The 21,596-nt window shown below is 44.1% G+C and overlaps 2 protein-coding genes across 2 annotated transcripts; one reads left to right on the top strand and one right to left on the bottom strand.

The window, feature by feature from the left end:
* The first annotated feature begins 204 nt into the window (after positions 1-204).
* Positions 205-15,728, top strand: arhgef49 (Rho guanine nucleotide exchange factor 49). Its single transcript, XM_085374965.1, has 6 exons — positions 205-1,787; positions 7,399-7,594; positions 8,962-9,172; positions 11,139-11,728; positions 14,431-14,576; positions 14,900-15,728. The coding sequence occupies exons 1-6, from the start codon at positions 205-207 to the stop codon at positions 15,726-15,728; spliced, it is 3,555 nt and encodes a 1,184-aa protein (XP_085231091.1).
* Positions 15,729-18,125: 2,397 nt separating this feature from the next.
* On the bottom strand, positions 18,126-21,432 carry tsn (translin). The gene is made up of 6 exons (XM_085374637.1): positions 21,244-21,432; positions 20,387-20,480; positions 20,205-20,301; positions 19,820-19,935; positions 19,654-19,733; positions 18,126-19,347 (listed from the first exon to the last, which is right to left on the bottom strand). Exons 1-6 carry the CDS (start codon positions 21,430-21,432, stop codon positions 19,117-19,119), a joined length of 807 nt encoding a protein of 268 aa, XP_085230763.1. The 3' UTR covers positions 18,126-19,116.
* Between the last annotated feature and the right edge of the window lie 164 nt (positions 21,433-21,596).

The following is a 21,596-nucleotide window of genomic DNA, read 5'->3' as shown; positions in this document are numbered from 1 at the left end:
TTATGATAGAGGAAACATCTAAAGTAATGAAATTCACGTTTGAGGCTGTGAGCTAATGTTCCAAGATGTGAAGTCATTTTGTCAATTTCTTGCTTGGGTCCATGAATAAAGACATTCTGTCCTTTCTCGTCTTCATTGCTGCAGGCTGTGGATCTCTGTACCAGCTCACTGCACGTCTGAGGGCCGCTCGCTCTGCCCCGAGCCATGCCAGACGTGAAGCCTCCCCCGCCATGTGACTACCCCTCTACCTCCTCCGTCGCGGCCTCTGCCGGCTCCCCTGCTGGCTGCACCTCTCCGCTCGACCTCGTCATGGACGTGGAGCCCTGCATCGCCAACCTCCCCTTGTCTCCTGACCCACTGTCCTCCTTCCCCCGGCACAGAACCAGCGTCCCTCACTATCCAGGGTTTCATGGTCCACCTTTTCCCCTCATGGCCCGGTGTAACAGCAGCACCTTGCTTACAAACTTGGGGCTCAGGTACTGTTCCGGCCAACAGGGCGGTCTGGGGATGGAGCCAGGTCAGGGAGCAGCCTGCATTCATACTGGAAGCAATGGCAGCAGGCCTTACAGGAGTATGGAGAACTTAAACTGGAACACTCTGGCAGATTCTGGTCTGTGCTCACTCAGCAGTGCTCCCTACAGGAGCGTGGACAGTGAGTTTATCTTACGCTACACCTCCACTAGCCACTGGTATGATGGGTCTCCAGACAGCTCCCATGGGCTGGCACCCAACCCAGAAAGCCTGGCGTTTTACCCTCGACCCGGACTGCCCAGGAAGGACCTGCCACTCTTCCCTCAGTTGCTGTTTCCAAGTGGTGTGGATGAATGGGATGCGAGGAAGGGCCTAAGAGAGAAACTCCGCCTTCAGAGTGCAAGGTCAGCTGTTGAGCCTCTGAAGCCCCTCCCACTGCGTCCTACGGTGTCCCCGTGCGCTGTACCCATGGAACGGGAGAGTGTGTATCACGGGAAGTCAACAGGTCCTGTTTCCAGGCCGCCCACTACAATGCGCATCACCAGCCCAGAGGAGATAAAACAGGAGGTCTTGAGGCGTTTACAGCTCCGTCGGCAGAATAGTAGCCCCAACCTGGCTCTCCACAGCGCCCCATCCACCCAGCAGGCAGTTAAGACATCCTACACAACAGACAGTATTTCAGGTAACAGAAGCAGATCAGACTCTACATTAGAGCCTCGAAGACCTCCTTTGGGACGCTTGCATATACCTACTTTTGAGGAGTTTAAGAGGATGCGGCAGATGGAGAGGAAGCAGAACCTTGAGTCCACAGTGGATGCTACACCATCTGAAAAACCTGTAGCTGACCTTCAGCAAGACCTAGGAGCATCAGATGGTGTGATAATCCTTTCAGACCCTCATTTCGAAAAGCAGAGAGAAAATCCCGAGGCCATCACGTCCTCAGAGAAACGTACATTCAACACTGTGAATGCTAACGGCACTGCAGCTCCCGCTCCCTCCTCCATCTCTGACACCAGCACGTACTCTCCCATCCGCACGGGGCCCTCTCCACGTTCACCCCTGCCGCCCCAGGGTGGCTCGGCCCAGGAAAAGGCCAGCAACGTAGGAGGGGATGATGGGAGTGCCAAGCGTAGGAGGAGCAGTCTGGAACCTGCTGGGTCAGTTCCCTTTCCGCCCAGCAGGGAGAAGTGGGAACGACCCTCCAGCTGCTGCCCTGCTCTTCTGCTGGACGGGACCGAACTGTCTAGCTATGGAGCCAAGATCTATAAGATGAAGGATGGTCTCATTGGCTCTGCACTTGACCTGATCAAGAAGAGGTTAGTGGAAGAGGCGTGGCAGGAGAGAGAGGAGTGCTGTGTATGTGTTAGTTGTTGTAAAGTTAAACTTAACATGTTGTCTATAGGTTAAAATACATAATATTGCATAATAGTGGTGGGAACAACCATGACTATGGAGTTGTTCCCTATTTGTCTGGCATGCACCTGCACACATATTGGCTCCATCACAACCAAAGATACATAATGTATCTAGAATATATCCTTATTTATTAGAGATCAAATGGTAAATGGTAAATGGCCTGTATTTATATAGCACTTTACTAGTCCCTAAGGACCCCAAAGCGCTTTACATATCCAGTCATCCACCCATTCACACACACATTCACACACAAGACCTTTGGGCTCAAGGAACAGGTTTATGATTAACTCTTAACTTGCAGTACTAGTACAGCAAAGTGTATTTTGTACATACAGTGGTGCTTACAAATAAGCACATTCTTTTAAAATCCAGTTAAATCTTTCTAATGGAGAAATTAAATCTCACAATATACATTATCCGATCCTTGTAGGGGCTTACAACCGCTGAAGTGTTTATCTGTAAAGTATATGCAGGTACACTTCCAGCGTTGTATCAGTGTATGCCCGTCCATCTGTTTAAGCCCGCACGTGCTGTTGTGTTATTGATTTATCTCAGTTATTGTGATAACAGCTGTCGGAGCTAACAGGGTTGGCTCTGCAGACGAGACTGTGGGCGGGAGCCTGGCATGAGGAGGCAGTGACAGACTGGAGGACGCAGACTTGTTGTTTCCCTGGTTCTCCTCTCTCAGTGTCATCTGTTGGCTAAATAAATGCAGGCTTCACTCCACTGTGGTTCATTCTGATCAAGGACAAACAAGGGTAGGGTGTGTTTTACAGCACTGGGCACCCATTTAGGTCTTCTTGCAGTGTAAATATTAGACCCCGAACAAAGAGCTGCTTGATAAGGTCAGTTGAGAAATATAAACTCCCCCCCACCCCCCAACTGCCTGGTTTTGCTAAATGAGAGATAGACGGTATCTTTCCCTGCCAGTCTGGACTCTCCGCTCACTGTCGCTCCTTTGTCTGCACTGCTAGAAAGAATGATGGATGACTGCATGAAGGCAGCAGAAAAATATCTGCTGCGTGTGTGCGATTGTATAGATACAGAATATGTTCAGTATGTAAGAGAGCAGAGCTGTAGTCTAAGGCTGCAACTAACAGTTATTTTACTTTATTTTTACGATCAGGCTTTATAGACTATAAAAGCGTGAAAGATGCTCCAAGTGATGCCTTCAGCAGGCTTGTTTCTTTTCCTTTAATCTTTATAACAAGACCAGTATTAGCTAGCAGCTCAGTGGACCTGCATTTGGTCGCACTGGTTGTGAGCATTACAGCTATTATAGTTATTCTTTGTTAGTTTGAGTCTTTTGAATTATGATTGTATTTATGACCAATGCGAGAGACAAGTTTTAAGTTAAATTAGTATAAATATTATAATATAAGCAGAACTTTTTGAAAGCAGTTGACTCACAGTCTTGCAGACATCCAGAGTCTCAATAAACTCGTCGATCAGAGCCTCATCGGGGAGGTTGTGATAACAAATTTCGCCAAACTAACAAATACCAAAAATTAAGGATATTTCCTCTTTAATTGAAATGTATTTTAGTTATGTATGCATTGTTTTTCACATCCATTTTTGGTTTTAGTTGAATATTTGCTTAATACTGCTAAACACAAAGAACAGCTGAATCTGAGAATCTGAGACTCTTTAAACAAACTTTTAGGGAGACGTTGACCTGACCATGGGGCTATACGAAGCATGAAGAGATGAGGCAAGTGAGAGACGTTGGTTTTTGCAACAAAATTTTGTGGCATTCTTTCCTAAAAAATTCTGAACGCTTTGAATAAAACCCAAAAATCACAGTGACAGTAAAGGAAACAGTTTGAATGTCCCTGCAAAATTTCCCGACAGTCAGTCCAGCAGTTGCAGAGCTATTTCACTGTCTCCCGGTCCACTAATCAATTACTCAGCTGATGCTGTCAGCAGTATTACAGTGCTCGTAAAGCCCGTTCACATCTCCAGCATCCGGAGCGGATTCTTCTTTTATGTACAAAAAAAGCACCCATAATGCAACACACCCCGCACTCTCCTGAGATTTAAATACAGCCCGAGGCTCTGTGAATGTTTTAATACTTGGACATTTATTAGTTAATTAAACATGACAGTATGCTGTGTGATCGCTGCACCCCGAGGTATCTGACGTCCGTCGCGAGTCTCTTTGTTTAGGTGTGCAGGGCGTTGTGTTTTAGCTGCGCTATTACAGTAATATTCATATTATTACACCTGGGAGCGTTTTTTCATAGGCTGAAGCATAAAGCTGCACCACTGAGTTAATTGCACTCTGCAGTAATAGTGTTATATAGAGACGTCAAGAAGAAGGCGTGTATGAGATTTTATTTTTATTTATATCTATTTTCTGTGTATTCGTCTCAATTGATCGCACTCGCCCAATCAGATTCAAAATGAATTAATTTGAGAGATAGATGGATCAGTGAAGGTGACAGCCAGGCTAATTTTGGTGTCACGCCGTGCAGTGTTGAGTGCTGATCTATCACATGCAGCTGTTTCTTGATAAATTAAACTACAGGTTATTGGATCCCATGCATCATCCAGAGTGTGACAGCTAATACTGTGATAGAAATGCATTTTAATGACAGTTTGTTCAACGGGAAAGCGATCGGATGCTTCAGAGCCGGGGGATTAATTGTATTGGGCTTTTTGCCACGCTTTGATTTGGACATCTTCATCTGCTGTGCTGGTGTTTCTTGAGAAACAACGTGCAGGTTGCCAGAGTTTCATGCAATTTAATCTGCAAAGAAGAAAGTAGTTGAGCTGAAGCGCACGTAGCTGCCACGCAGCATATGAAGGACGTTGTCCAGAAAGGGCTCAGCAGTTTAACTGCTTTGGGAGGGACAGAACTCAGAAAGACACTGTTATGTAAGAACCATTAGAGTAATAAGACCTCGTGTTAAGTCAGCACACACACGCTGAAGAGAAGCCAAAGGAAATTTAATAGCAGAGCTGGTGCTGAAACAATGAATCGACTGGTTCTGGGCCCCGAGAACACCAATGAATTTCTTATTTTTCTATTGGTTATTTGCCGTATTAATATCTTTGAGTTATTTTTTTCTACCATTTTCCATCAATGTATGGATTAAACAAACAAGTAATGAAGCATTCACAAGCTGAATGAATACATACTATGACTACTCTATTTATGTAAGTTTAGTAGTGGCTATCACTGATATACCTACTGTGTGGGTCTCACTTGTGACCAGTTGGTTTTCAGACACTGTTGGGCTGTTTGTGGTGTCGAAGGACCTTGGCAGGGATTTTTTGGTCGATGTGGGTTGCAGGGTGTAGAACAAGCCTGTGCTTCCCAGACCTAAAACTCAAAGAGGTTTAAGTCTGGGAAGATTAAAAGACGGGTCAGTGTAGAGCTTTCTCAGAGATTCCCAAAGGAAAACTGCCGTATAACGACATAATCAATCTTATTTATTCTACCAGTTAATGTTTTAATGTTGTGGCTGATTGATGCTTTGTTGTTGTTACTAAAACACAATGGAGAAGACATTTCACTCAACATTACAGTAAAGCTCGAGCCAGTTTTACTAAACTCTTGGGTCAAATTCTTGAGACTAACCATCCTCTGTTCTTGTCAAATACACGCCTTTGTGAAGAAAGTCAGTATATCAGGAATTTACAGCCTGTCTTTCCCTGTGAGGGCCCAGACATCATCGAGACTCCGTTATGGGTTGTGATCCCTGGGGCAATTAAGCTCGCGTAGCTAATAAAAAAAAATCACAAACACCTTTATTTTGAGTAAAATATATATAAAAATATGTCAAACTGATGTCACAACATTTTTTTTTACAATGATTGCAGTAATATGGTAGTATCCACACGTGGCTACTGGACCGTGAAGTTTAACAGTGCTGAAAAAACAAAATCAATATACAGCATAGCAGTTGGTTCTTTCTCCTGAAGTTAATGGCATAAACAAAATGTAAAACACCACAAATCAACATTTCCTGTATTATTAACACTTCATTTAAATGACTTCACGAAATCACAAAGGACTTAGAGAGAGGGACGGAATAAACAGGGTAGGCCAGGAATGAACATAGACTGTATATAAAAGAGGAAAGTACCTGTTGGTTTGTGAAGTTCTGTTTCCAAGCCTCAGTGTGATGGTTTTGTTGAGCCAGAAATGACCATATTTGGAGAAAGTGCTAGTCAGCTAACTAGCTTGCTAGCTAGGTTAGCAAGTAGCATGCAAAGACAGTATCGGACAGACACAGATACTTGCTAATCAGTGCTAGCACATTCAAATATTACTAAAATTTAATCTTGAACAAACTGTTAGAAAAATTAACCACACAGGAAACAAAGTTATTTGTCAGATAATAATATTAAAAATGTTTCACAAGGAACCGAAACTACAAGTGGGTCCAGTTATGAAGCTTGCAGATAGCTACCAGCTACCAGTCCGAATGTTAAGCCTTTATAAAGGTTAAAAGGTTGACCACATAAACGTGCAGACTTCTTGTGCTGGCGTAAAGTTGTGCAGTTCAGCATTAGATTTTATAGCGACTTTTGGAGGGCACTTTTGTGCCGCCTGTGTATAATTAGCTTTTAAGTTGTTTTAGTCCATTCTCCGAGTAGGGCACATTTACTGCATGGCTCGGCCGTAGAGTAAATGTCCCCTAATAAACTCAGTGTAAACGAGCTCTAATAAACTCATTGTACTCATTCACTGATGCGTTAAGTGAATCACAACAACGATCCCTGGCCACTTTTAAGGTGCACATCTTGTGGTGGATTTGTATTTGCTTTGGTCTGTTTGTTTTCTGCTATTACAAATGCTCGTATAAGTCCCCACAGGCATGTATTTGTGGTTTGTGTGTTCAAGGATATGCAATTTCCAGTGTAGTGAAATTCCTGTGCAGCAGTTTGTCACTGTGTGCTTTTTTGGGATGTCACAGATCTCATGCTGTCTGTGTGCAGCAAGAACGAATCCCCAGTTGTCAGACAAAGGAATGAAAGAAAACTATAATGCCTCCACGTGTTTGTGCGTGGCCGCGAAAAGGCATTGTCCCCGTGGTCCGTGGGGTTCAGGTGTTAATGTCTGCTGGTGGGCCTAATTACTGTGCTCCTGAGGAGGAGCTTAGGGTTGGCGGGTGGGCTTTGGTGGCCACAAAAAGAGGAGAGGGATTGATTTGGAAGTCTGGGTGGGTAAAGGAGGAGGTGGTGGTTGGGTGGGTGGTGGAGAAGACATAGCAGGAAGAAGAAAGGCATGTGAGCTGGAGAAGGAAGACTGAGGAGTAATGAATGACAAAGATGCTGTAAGCAGAAGAGGGCTCTGCCAGAATTATAATTTCCCCCTCTTCCTTCATTCAATACCTTTCCCACACGTCTTGTTCCCTCCTCTTTTTCTTCTATCCCCCTTATCCTTTTGCTTTCTATTCCTTCCCTTTCACCCTCCCCACCCTCCCAATCTCCCACCCTTCTCTTCACCCATCTCTCTCCCGCCCCTCCTCTCTACGTCCATCTCCCTCCTCTCTTCACCAGCTGCAGTGCAGAGATCTCCGCCGAGACCCCCGTCAGGCTGTCAGGTGACCGGGACGGAGGCTGTGACATCACCGCCCCCTCGGCCGACTGTCAGCCCTCCGCCGTTGCCATGGCAACGTCGGCAACGGCCTGCGGAGCCAAGGCTGGCGAAGAAGCACCTGCAGGAGAAGGAGGAAGAGAGGAAGCAGGAGAATGCGTAAGGATTCTTTCTCTCTCTCTTTTTTTGTTTTTCATGTCTTAACAGCGTTCCCCGTGCGCTCCTTAGGTTGCTTCTGCTTTCTGCCGTTGCCTCGCAGTGTGCAGAAACGCGCTGATCTATTGATATTCATCGGTGACTGGGACAAGCAAGGGGACTGCGACACGCACACATGCACATCCCTCACATATACTGATGCAGAGGTATTTGCTGAGAACAAGCATGCAGCGGTCTGTCTTCCTGCTACAGCTCAACGACTGAGGATGCAGTAAAAGAAAAAAAAAAGGAGGATTAAGCACCCCTCCAGCAGTGAGCTGCTGCTGGTAACTGAGCGCTCCATTCCTGCTCTCTGCGTGCCTCCTCTCTCTCTCTGCTGGCTGGCTGGCTGCAGCTTGACACCAGGCTCAGCTGCAGCTAGCATCATGCTCCTCTCTGCATCTGCAGACCAGAACAGAAGAGCCGGACTGACATGGAGTCATACCTCGCTTGCATGTTGCAGCAGCTGTTAGGTAGCTTAGACAACAGATGTCGAGGTGCGTTTGCTTCTTTCTTGCCTTCTTTTATTTTAAATTAACAGCCTCTGCATTTACCAGACAAACGGGTGTTATTAGATAATTTAGTAGAATATGAATTATTCTCCTTCATTTTATCCAATAGCTGCGAGCTGTGTGAAGCGATGGAAGTCTTGCACCTTTCAGTCATATTTAGTTGCTCTATTCGTGTCTACGGTTAGGAAGATAATGGGCAATTTAAAGCCATTATATGGACGTTATAGGGGATGCTGACGATGCCTTTGGGGTGATGAGGAAGATGCTATAGGTATGACCTTTGAACTTTATATCTCAGGTTGATTCTCAGGGGCTTGAGAGACCCTAAAAGAATTTCAGAGATCACTCGAGGAGTGTTTGTCCATGCTGAATGCTGCAGTGTTTGGGGAATTCCTTGCTTTAACCTCTAAAGAATTTGTCATCTGGAGGATATCTCTCATCTTCAAGGCTGGGTGGTTTGAAGTTGCGATAAGAGCAGAATTTTCAAAGCGTGGCCTCGCTGAATTTACAGCCTTTTTACGAGACTTGGAAGACGATTAGTGCTGCGACTGACTGTGAAATTTGGATTCTTGTCAGTGCTACAAGCCGGGATCAGAGCGATAACCAAAATTTGTTATGTAATGATGTCATGCCAGTGAAGATGGTGACACTGTGCATGGTAACTGCTCTCACAGGCACACACACGCAGAAACACGCAAGCTGGAATTTCAGTCTTGTTGTCATTGCCTCCTTTAGTACCTCAGAGAGCTTTGCCCTCTTTCACCTGTTGCTATAGCAACACGACCATTTGATTGACACACGTGTCTTTCCAACTGGCAGCACGCTAGTCTGGGCTGCAGGCGCTCCAGCTCGGACGCAGCCTATGAGCTGGCTGAGACGGTGAGAGCGCAGCGTGAGTGCCGCCTGCGACCCCACTACAGTGACCCCATGCCGGCCGACGCCTCCAAGCGCAAGCAGCTGGAGATGAAGATTGCCGCCGCCGCTCGACTCCACGGCCACCGTCGAGATCGCGATAGAGACAGAGACAGTGGTAAGTGCATAACAGGTGTGCCACATCGTGTTCCTTCTTCTTCCTCTTTAAGTGTGTAATCCGCTGAGGTTTTAGTTAAATTAAATGGAGCTACTTTGGATAAAGAAAATCCCACAAATAAGGACGACTTCAACAAAAAATTCAGTGTCACTGCAGCTGAAACGACACAGACTGGTGAACTTCCATCAAAGGATGTCCATGCGTCAAATCTGGTTGGAAGTGTTTGGGTTGTAACAAAAATGCAACTATTAAGAATATGTGTGTGTTGCTCAAATATCTACCTCAGCAAACAGGAGCCACACACTAATCAACGTGATGCTTCCTTCATCCTTGAATCCAACTTTCCAGCCAACATCACTAAGGTCATTTTTAATGAATGTCACCAAAATAGAGATTCTTCACAACTGGTAAAACACTTACATTTATTGCCTCTACTTTGCTTCCACACAAATATTTCCAAGCTCGAGTCGAATGACCCTAATGAATGAAATAAAACATAACTCAGGGGGCAGGTAGCTATTTAACATGTAGGCTGCTGGAAGCCTACATGTCAGTAAAGCTTTCTGGATTCTGTATCACTTTGACTTTTAAGAGATATAATACCTTTGACATTAAAATCTTGTCCATGTTCTGTGTTTTTGAAATGATTTTTAGAAATCATGTACATCTCAACTGCTGTGGGTTGTTGAGTGTAACTGCACAATGGCAGGTAACATTATCTTATGATTAGTTAGAAAACTGGCAACAGCACTTTAAATTTGGGGAAAAGGGCCTCTCAACTTTTTTTTAAAGCTATGTAGGTAACCTTACAGTGTGAATGAACTTCAGTATATTGTAGCCACTTTTCTCAGCTTTGATTTTGTACCAAAAGTTATAAAGAATACTGCTGATTGGTGTATTTTGGGGTTATTAGAGACGTACCTGCAATCAGAGCCTGTGATGTCCACTACAGCTGTCTCTGTCAGGGTACCTGGATCCTTGACCCAGTGTTGTCAATTTGGACCTTTTGCTATTGTTTCGTTTCCCTGTGCCTGTTTCCTGTTTTATTCTTTTAGTCTTTTGTCCTGTGCGTTGTGTTTAGTTCTACTTCCTCTGTGTCATTAGTTAGATTTATTCCAGATGTTTTCTCACCTGTTTCAACTCTTCCTTATTATCCAGTCTATTTAAGCCCTCAGTTTCTCTCAGTTATTTGCCATCTCATTGACGACTCCTCATGTGTAAACTCAGTTGATTTCAGTGACAGTCGCCTACAAAGCTGGATGGTTTGTATTTAGGCCTATTTCCTGTCTGCTAGCATGGAGCAGGTGGGGTTCATCCATCTACAAAGAGGTGATTGAGATGTTTTGGCTTTGTTTTTGGGGGACTTTCAGGTCATCTATCTTTGTATACAGTCTCAACATATAAACATTGCACATATTCCTATGGTGTATGGCACTGACCCCATCACTGTGTGATGGGATTTGACTTGATGCTTCCTTCCTGTGAACAAATGCCAGCACCTTTACAGAACTCTTTGTCCTCATTACACCTCTGACCTCACCATGAGGTGAATCCAAATAAATTGTGAATGAGCCTCCAGCTGAGCCTGGCATTTGACATCCCATCCCATTTTTCTTTTTTTAAAAAAGAAAAAAAGGCTTTTAAGAAATACATTTGTTCTGTTTTTACATCCCTTATGCAACTTGGAGTCTTGCTTGTCACTGAACATTATGGCCGTTGGACCCTGTCCTCAAGTCCTCCCACCAAACACACACACACAAACTACCCGCTTATGTTCCCTGTCAGTTGAAGACCCATTACACTAGTGCTGGGCAAAGGAAGTCCATCAATACGACATATGTTAATGATGACCTTGCTGGCCTTTTCCCAGAAACCTGCGTTTATTTGATTGACAAAAACTGGAGGGTAAATCCATAAACATTCTGATTGCTAATGAATCTGATCATCCTCACATCCCTCTCCCCAGCACCCGCAGCAATTCGTGGTCGCTCAGAGCCTCCCGGTGAGGAGCGCCAGGCAGTCTTGGGCGTGACTCGAACCGGACAACACCGCTGGAGCACCATCAGCAGCCTGAGTGCAGACAGCGGAGTGGTGGGCCTCAGCGATGAGCGCGACGAAGAGGACAACGAGCCTCGCCGTTACCGCAGAAGCCGGGGAGCCGACGTGGAACGAGTGGACAGCGGCATCGGGCCGGGTCTGTCCCGCACCTGGAAGAGACCGTCGGCCTCTCTGAGAGCCTGGGAGGCCCAGAGACCGTGTCCGGACTGTGGACTGAGGGACGGGGCCTCGAAAGAACGGGGAGAGCGCATGTGCGAACGTTGCTCCAAGCTGCGCATTGAACGCAAGGAAGCCATCCTGGAGTTTCTGAACACGGAGTCGAGCTACGGCGAGGACCTGCGCATCATCAAAGAGGAGTTTTACTGCCCCATGCAGAGTGCCGGGCTGCTGACCGCTGAGCAGCTCGCCGTGGTGTTCAGCAACGTTCAGGAGTTGATAGATGTCAATGAACGCTTCACCGAACACCTGCAGGACAGCATCGATCAGGCCTTTGACCAGGTGACCCACACTCTCTGTCTCTCAACACACATAAATACCAGCTGTGCATGAGCAAAGTTGGCATCTTCTGGCTCACAAACGGATTTCAACATCTCCTGTTGTTGCATAATTCACCTTAAGGGTCACACTTATAATGTCATTAAATGCCATTGTTTCTTTTTTTAACTGTTACTGAGTCCAAATTCAGATATATGTAGAAGTACACTTTAGAGATTCAGTACAAACATCAGAACCACAAGTTTAAGCACACGCATTTACATGTATACACTCAAAGCAATTGCAGGTAAAAATGTTTGTTTCTCTCACAGCGACGACGAAAACAAGGTCACTTATTGTCAAGTAGAGGAGAGGAACCATTAATCATGCTCTCAAGAATATGCTTACATTAACAATGAGTGACTGTATACTGTTTGTGTAGTGATGATAGTGCCTGCAGTAAAGTATCACCAATTCTGGACATCGTCTCAGCTATACAGAGCACTTTAGTCTTCTTTTTACTTATTTTGGCTTAACACATAACAAATCAGTGGTTAGCATTAAAGCTAAGGAGCGTTAGTGCTACTGATAACTGTAAACATTTGCCTCTTCAACAGCTTATCCCAGTTGACATTGGGCGAGAGGTTGGGTACACCATGGGCACTCTAACAAAGAGTGAAAAATAATCGTTCAGACTCGCATCTAAACCCTGCTGCTGATTTAGAATCACCGGTTAACCTGGCACACGTGTCTCTGCACTGTTTACCCTTTGGCTGGTCCAATCTTCCTGTGAGCCAAATATAACTACACTAACAAGTCAGTAACATTAGTTAGCTGACAGCCCAGCTCACTGGCTGCAGCAGCAAGAGGGAGAAAAGATGAAGGGAATTACAATTTACTTGCAAAAATATAATGAAACTAAAAAGTGTGTGTGTTTATCAGAAAGTCAGCAGTGTGGAGCATGCATGGGTGGCTGGAGAGCAAATAATAAAATAAACCTGAAGCACACACTGTGGCTGTGCTGGTCCGAGCCTGGGAGTCACATGGTCACTGCAGGAGGGAGGGAGCTTTTACAGCCCAGCTCACTGGGCCCAGGTGTTGCTCTTGGAGCTTATTACCCTCCTATTAGTGTCTGCATAACACAGTACAACAAAACAGAGACACCTAGTGCCTCATCAACAAGTTTGACAGCAATGATGTCACCAACGTCTGTTTTATAAATCAGAGTTAGTTGAAGTTAATTCAGTTAACTTATCATCCCTCTGCATTCTGTCCTTATATAGTACAACGCAAGGTAGATGGACTGATATTTATACAGCACTGTTGTGCTTCTACTGAGATCTCAAAGCACTACACTCGCACATACAATTTAATTATACACACACACACACACACACACAAATACTCCAGTCGATGCATCAGGGGAAATTTGAAGTTCATTGTCTTGCCAGGTAAGCTTTAAGTATAGAAGTCAGGGATCAAACTGCTAACCTTCTGAGCAGGTCAGAAAGATCCTGAGCCAGCTTTAGCCAGTGGTGAGAGTTAAACAGTGAAGAGTGCAGGAGTCCATCCAGGAGATGTGTCTGAAACAAAAGTACAAGCTTTGTTGCTACAGCCCTGTTTACAAATTGTTTAGAAAAAAAGTAATTCCAGACTCATAAAGCACTTTGTAACACAGGGTTTTGAAAAATGCTCCATAAATAAAGTTCTTATTACTAAAATAAGTTTCTTTAAGGTCAAGCATTAAGATCATTCTACTTATCTTTAAAGAAAGAAATTTTCTTAAAAGAAATTTAAAGAAGGAGAGCCAACAGCCTTCTTAAAAAATGTCGGCCACCTTGAATTTCAAATGACTAAAGGTCTAAAGCAGGGGTGTCAAACTCAAATACACAGTGGGCCAAAATTCAAAACTGGAACATTAATATTTATTGGAAAAAAAAATCTTCCTCCAGATTTAAGAATGAATCTTTTCTTATGGACTCAAACAAGTTTTGCTGAAAAACTGAATATGGAACAAGCAAAGCTTAATACTAAACAATATATATATTAGCTGTATAATACCAGTAGGCCAGCTCTAATAATAATTTGGTATGGCTTCGCGAGCCAAATGTAATTAGGCTGCGGGCCAAATTTGGCCCGCGGGCCAGAGTTTGACACCTATGGTCTAAAGAGTCATCAGAAAACGGTATATGTGCCACTTTTGGTACTTTTATTACTTATTTATTTTGTTTGTGCGTATTCTGAAATATCAGCTGATCATTTCTTTCTTTCAGACACATAAGACATGAACAAAATCCCTGACATTTGTTATGTGTAGGTAGTCATTTACATATTTATGCTGTTCAAGCACATGCGCCACAAACAGGGAAGTTGCAAAGCGTCTTCTGTTGGAAGAACTCTAAATATCAACGCTCATATCACAGTTGAAGGGTGTCTCTCCTAGCTCTGTTTCATTTCTGCTTCTCTCAGTGAGACGCATGAGTCTTAAAATGCTCTCTGTATGATACTGTACTTAGTTACCATTTGTTTCAAGTTTACCTTAAAACAGCTGGTATATCTGGGACTAATAATTTTTGGGAGTATTACTGTCACTCCCTGATAACTGCTATGCTCACTAATTAGTACCCTTGTGTGAAGTGATGAGGCGAGAGCCAAGCATAAAGTCTGCACGTACCACTTTGGACAATGACTTTTAAGGCCGTTGCTTTCCTGTGGTTTGATTTCAGGGAGATGAAGATCTGCTGACAGTGTACATAGGAGAGATCTTTCTGGAGTTTGTCAACATGCTGCCCGCCTTTCAGACCTACTGTCTGCAGCAGTCCACCTCAGTCAACATGCTGAATACACTGGAGAAAGAAAAAGAGCTGCTAAGGTACACACAAAGTACAAGGACTGGTCTTCCTGTGGCTCTGTGTGATGGCAAAATTGCTGTGGGAGCTTTCTCTTGTTCCTGCCACGGCTGTGCTGTGTAATTCTTAATGGAAAGGACAGCGAGTTATCACTTATTCAGAAGATGTTCTATTTCAAGAGCAGAGCTGCAATGATTCATATTTTTAGACAGAACTGCAGCTCACCCATGACTCAGGCTGTCTTATGATTCCATTAATCAAGTTTTTAAGAGTTTCCCCAAAGACATACACAGACTGTAAGAATGTCTCCGTTCTCATCGTCCTCTTGTCTCACTTCTCTCTTTAGAATCTTCCTGGATGTTTCTCAGAATGACAACACAGCCCTGCGTCGTATGAACCTGCGCTCCTTCCTTATGGCGCCCCTCCAGCGCGTGACCAAGTACCCGCTTTTGTTGAGCCGCATCATTAAGGTCACTCCCGAGTGCCACCCCGACTACGCGCGTCTCCGTGAGGCCAAGAGTCGGGTCGAGTCCCACCTGGAGCACATCAACATGAAGACCAAGCAGGAGGGCAACGGGGTCACCTGGTCCCTGCGCTCGTTCCGCCGCGACAGCCGCAAGAACCGGGAGGTCATCAACATCGAGATGCGAGAGGTGTCGATGAAGACGGTGGGGTGGGCGAGGGAAAACACGCGATTTGTCATGGAGGGGCCGCTCCAGCTGTCCCAGCCGGCGGACGGTCAGTGGGTGAAGAAGGGCAGCAAGGCTCTCAAGTTCCAGAACGTCCAGAGCCTGCTGATGGTGAGGACGCAGCGGACGGTTGAGGGACTGTGCGCCGACCTGGTGGCTCGGGGGGATCAGATGGAAAGCGGCGGAGAGAGCATTCGGGACGGAGTGCTGGTTCTGATCAAGGACAAGAGCAGCGGGAAGTTCACAGTGCTGAGAGAGCCCATCCGACTGGGGAACTGCGTGGTGTCGACAGATCCGGACTGCGAGGACACATTCGAGGTGCTTGACATCCGGCGGGAGTCTTTCGTTTTCCGCGCCTCGGACAAATCTCGCACCCAGCAGTGGTTCCACCAGATTAAGAGGTACGCTCGGGACTTGGGCACCTGGAGGAAAAGACGTAACGCTTTGCCCAACATCATGATCAACACGAACCAAACGCGGTCCTGAGACTAACCACCACTCACCTTTGTTACACTGTAAATAACCTCCTACTGCAAAAATCAGCCGACAACAGGAAGCATTTCCGAGTGACTCCGCTGTCATAACTCATTAGAATTCAATAACAATAAATAAAAAGGGAAGAGAGAAAAAATCTCAGACTCTCATGAGGGCAAGAAAACGACGAAGCACTTTGTTTTTGTTACGAAGCTGTAAGTGCGCCATACTGTCATAAAATATTATGTATGTAGATTTAATTTGAAACTGTTACATTACAAGAGCAAAGTCAGATTGTTGGACGACCAAATGAATAACAAAGAAAAAAACTTGGGTCGATCTCGTCGGCCTTGATTGTAAAGACTGTTTGCTCTCGGAGAAGCAGAGCTGTGTTTTTCAGTAAGTAACGTGTGTCTGTTGAACAGCATGACTGAACATGACCGACTGCAACGGGAAAAATTGTAACATCTTTGTTTTTTTAGTTTCTTTTCTGTTTTTTAATACAACACAGTGTGACGTAAGAACATTTCTCAAGGCAGAAATGTCGTCCACATCTTTTTGTTCGGTGGTTTTCGTTTGTCGTCACCGCCCTATTGTGTCCGTGTGCCGCCCTCTACTGTACATTGGCGGTAGGGCAATCTTTCACTGCCAGATAAGCAGTGGAGTAGAGCCTCTCAAAACGGGCTGTACAGACCTGTACGCGTCACCGTCTTTCAGTGAGAACTCACGTAACAGCAATAATCTCTGCCAGTTTCAAAGTAAGTAGCTACTGTATATGCATTTCGTTTTCCTGAGGTTTTCCTTTTGGCGTTCAGGTGTTAATCCTGCTTTACTGTGTCGTTGGGTTTTATGTGGCACATTTAACTGGAGTCTGATTGGTCGGTGGGCACGACTAAAGCTTTCCCTAATGCTAAGGACGCCTCTGTTACGGTCATTATATTTAAGTGCCATGAAAGCAGTTTGTGAAGAGTCTCGTCAGTCCTCTTTCTTGGAACATCCTGTCAAACCGGGTGACGTCAAACACTACCTGTGTGTTAAGTGCAGAGTTTTTCCAACCTCAGCTTCAGGACCTCATGTGGAGACCACCACTGGCCTCTGCACAGTTGTAATAATGTAATAACAGAGAATCAACAACCAGTTTTTTGTATTATTGAATGATTTGCTGGTTGTTTCTTCAACCAATCATTTGGTCTGGCATCAGTAACTCCTAAGAGTCTTCTTAGGAGACTCACTATATTCAGATTTTAAGAATATCACTTTTCAGTAAACAAACCACTTAGAATCACTGACTTTCTGTTAATAGACTATCTATTATGACTTTAATACTTTAACTGATTCAGTTATGCCACCATTTCTTGTCCATCCCACCCTCTGTGTAGCTGTGAGAGACCAAAAAAAAGGTTCTGTTGTGAAACTCTGGCGTTAAGGTTGAAAAAGCCTGCTACCTTGACGACAAACGCCTCAAAGAAAAAGCATCCAAACCATCTCGTCGTGACGCAGTTTCAGCTGTGTTATGTGACTTAGCGATGAGCTGTTGTGCCTTGGTACTTGATCACTGTTAAATGAAAACTGACTGAAGTATTTGCAATCCGTCATAGTAGCATTAACCTCTGAAATAGACTCGTCTGCTCTCCGTCACTTGACCGAGATTCATTTACAGGCAATATAATTATTCCTTCGACAGTCCCTGACTGCTGATGTGATCGACTGATCCTCTGTGTCTTCTTCTAATTTGTGTTTTTACTACTCATGGTGTGTTTTGTTTTTTTATTATTTAAGAGAGCTTTATTTTGTTTGATGCACTTTATTATTATGATTCAGTAATAGTATATTCTCCAGTGTAACCGCTGGTAAAAACTCTGTTACACAGTCATTACTGTTGACCATACTTGATGTAAAAGAGGGACTCTGGTCGACCGAAGCAGATTCCAGCACTTTGAAACTATAAAGTCGACCCAGTCATCGAAACCAAAACCACCAGATAAGACCAATGCTGTTATGTTATGAAGTAGCACGATCACTGTGTTTTGGAGGGCAGGGCTGCTCAGCTCCACACCGATACGCCTGTACTGTTGGAGGACGCAGTTTCAGATTTAAAAAGAAAAAACTAAACCTGCAGAGTTTCATTAAAGTTTCTTTTCCTCATTTGTGTATGAAAGACCTGACGTTTTATTTCCTCAGTGTAATATATTGTGCATTATATTAAAAGATTTTAAACACAACCTTTATTGTTGTTTTTTCCTGTATAAAGTCTTTTATAACGTAGATGTGTGTACTCAGAATCATTCGCATCATCTTTAGGATTTCAAAGACAACAACACACACTGAACAATTGAGATCAATTTATTTGAAACAAAATCACAATATAGAAGGAAAACAGTGATTTTTTTTTCCATATAAAAACACCATTCAGCAACATTAAAGTATCGAAGCAAACTGAAGCATGGACGCCCACAACAGAAACAAACCTTCAAGATGTTTCTCTCCATGAAAAACAAATGGACACACTGTACTACACACAGAGACGTTGGCACTGCGCTGCAAGGGTTTCTTACTGTATGAAAACAAAGAACATACCTGACTCATCACAGTAGCTTTATGTCATATGAAGTGCATCTTTGTCTTTTCTTTGGCTCGTCCTCTCCCAGAGCCTCGTTTATAAATGCTACTGATGGAAATCCAAAACCTTCTGAGTTCAAACACTTTAAAAATGTATGAATCGGTTGTTACTCTCTTTATGGATTTTAGATTTAATATCTCAAGTTTGAGTGGACCATCTTCTTTATAAATGAGGCTCCTAGATATTTTTTGTTTGTTTTTTTAAACAATAAAGTCAGAGTCCTAAGAAACACCGGGCATCAAATGCTGGTAAACAACACAAATACTTGTTTCTTTTTTCTTTGTAAACACATAAAAACAATGACAGAATAAATGAGCCTGGCTGGAGCGCTTCACTCTGAGCCATCTTAAACAATTAAGCATCAATACACTGTAAAGAAATAATAAAAATTTGACTGTTGCGAAAGAGAGTGAACAGCTGCAAAACCAGCTCAGTTTAACAGGGATCAGAAGACTGAGAACGTGTTTCCAAAACCAGCAACAAATCAAACCGTTGATAGTAAATCATCTGATGGGGGGCGTCGCCGCCTCTGCCATCCTTTCCGACAGACTGCCATCCACCTGACGCACGTCTCACACATGCATTCGCACAGATATACGCCGATAAGCACGCACACACACAGTCTGTCTTCGGTTGCTGGGGCCTCAGGCAGATCCCTGGCTCTCATGTTCCAGGTGGTGTAAAGTCTCCAATCTGCAGCAGCCATGGAGAGTTCCCAGCTTGGGGGCGGGGCAGCCACCACGCCCTCCTTCTCCCACTGCCAATCGCACCCTCGCCGCTCTACTTCTCACCAGCGGCCTCGGGCTCCTTGGCCAGACCGCGGATTGACAAGTCATAAACTACCTCTTCGATTTTCTTCACGTCGTACTTGAGGCCGTCGTAGCGCTTCCTCAGAGGGTCGTTCTTCAGGTTGAGCAGGCGGAAGCCCGAGTCCAGCTCGTTGATGAAGTTGGAGATGCGCAGGGGCCGGTTGTAGTCTCCTGCTGTGACGCTGTTTACCGCCAAGCGTGACTGGATCGACAAACAGCATGGTGAGTTAAGGTCAACTTATACACAACAAATCATTGTTTACAACATTTTGGAAATAATCTTACCACCAGATTTAAGGACAGAAATTACTGCAATAATATCTTTCTTCCCCAAAACACACACCTGAATGCTCCAGACCTGCAAACTGGCAAAACTTCTGCTTTTATAGAGGAGCTCAAACTTGCTGATGATCAATCAATCAAGTGCTTGTCCTCATGATTCCTAGAATGTATTTAATATATAGAACATGACTGCATGTAGCAACATAACAATTAACAGTAAACTCACCAGTTCACTTGCCATGATCAGGACGCCTGCCAGGTAGTCCTCTACATCGAGGTGGAAGCCTTTCTCTCGCACCACTTCGACTACAAGGTGGAGAGAGAGGAGGAAGCAAAGATTAGCCGACTTTCTCCAGTGAGACTTCGACTTTATGACATTAAGTGGTACCTACTCCCGAGTATCTGTGCCACTTCTTCCCGCTTTACAAGAGTTTCGCTCTCCAGGTAGACAACAAACGCTGCTAAGAAAGCCAGACGCTGCAGGACAAAACGCCAGTGTTCATGGAACCTAAAGAGAGAAGAAGAAAGCCGAGAAACAAAGATAAAAACACTTGATTTCTTAAGGATATCCTGCTCACAGTGAGTCCTGTTTCTTTAGGGAGCCAGAGGCACATAAATTAAAAATACTTGATAATAAAACAAGACAGTTAAAAACACATTATCAGCAAAATTTTGCGAGTTTTGGTTTCATGAACGAAATAACAAACATTCAAAAACTCATTAGCGTTGCATAATCATGGCGATAACTGTAATTGTTGAGAAGAAAGTCATTCCTACCTATAATACTGCTCCATAGGAAATTTTGTTTTGAGTTCAGCAATTTGTGTCCTGACTGTGCAGAACAGCTCCCGCGCCTTCGCACATTTGCTGGGAACTAAAAGGGAGAAAAGAGAAGATTATCATACCAGAGGTTCAAAAATCATTTTATCCAAGTATCTACAGCTCCACGGGTCACTCACTTTCTTTGAATCCACTTGGTTGGTGGACACTCTGTAGTACTGTTAGTATTTCCCTGGCGGTCTGTTCCAAGGTTTGAACCACCTTACGAATATCCTGTGAAAAGAGGGAATGAAGAACAACAAAGCGTTTAAAGCTTCTACTAAAGTCCGAATAAAATCAATATACCTTTGCCACTTTGAATACCTAAGATGCTTACAACCTGTGCATCACCCTTGCAAACAAAAAGGAGCTCAGACCAGATCCCTATTATAATCTCAGCCCCACCTTGAACTCATCTGTCACTCCTACCGGACACCTCGCCTGTGTCTGGCTGTCTTCATACATGTCCTACACCACCCTCATATACTTCTCTGCCATTCCTGACGGTGCCACAGTTCCTCTTTATCACATGCTTTCTCTGTATCCACAAAGACTTTCTCTGTACTTCACCAGTACATTCATATTTTCTACATTATTAATGGGCAATGTTATTTTTTGTCTATTTTACCCGGGTATATTTTTCAATGGTTTAAAATCTGTCTTAGGGCGATACAGCCACAACCAATCAGCAATATTCGGAATTAAAGCTATCCCGCATTAAATTCACTAATTTTTAAATCAACTTTGGTTGGGGGAAAACGCTTTACAAGCGTGGTAAAAACACTGGAGCTTGATGATATTTAGATTTCAGTAAAAGTGATATTTATTGCGAACTGTTATCGACCTGAATTAAATTTATTAGCTGATGCAGCTAAACCATAATGTCCCATTTACCAGGGTTAAATATTTTCATTAAACGTTTAACGACAAGTCTTCGGCTCTGGTTAGCTGCTAGCTAGCAGTCTCTGTGAGCTAACGCTGTGCTGTTCGTGCTTACCTCTCTGATGTCCTGGTCTGCGCTCAGGAAGCCCTGGATGTAACTGAACATCTCGGTGACAGACATTTCTCTTCTGAATCCAGCCGTAAGCTTGATACCGAAAATGAACCTTCCGCAGCTATTCAACACATCAACGTGCACGAGAACGGTCAATCTCCGCCTCCAGCTGGCGCCTGGTGATGATGTCATCAATGCATAAATCAGAGCCTTCTTCTTCTTCTTCTTCTGTATAGGGTTTACTGGCGGTTGGCAAACAGCAAAATGGTGCAGTACCGCCACCAACTGGTGTGGAGTGTGGACAGAAATGACAAAAATAATAAAAATAATAAAAATAAATTCAAAGCCTCTCGAAC

This window comes from Diplotaxodon limnothrissa, linkage group LG16 (assembly GCF_057381915.1).
Source record: "Diplotaxodon limnothrissa isolate DT_005_m linkage group LG16, D_limnothrissa_male_GT1.1, whole genome shotgun sequence".
Classification (NCBI taxonomy): domain Eukaryota; kingdom Metazoa; phylum Chordata; class Actinopteri; order Cichliformes; family Cichlidae; genus Diplotaxodon; species Diplotaxodon limnothrissa.
Note: the sequence above shows the minus strand (reverse complement) of the source record. Positions and strands in the feature narration are given on the sequence as shown.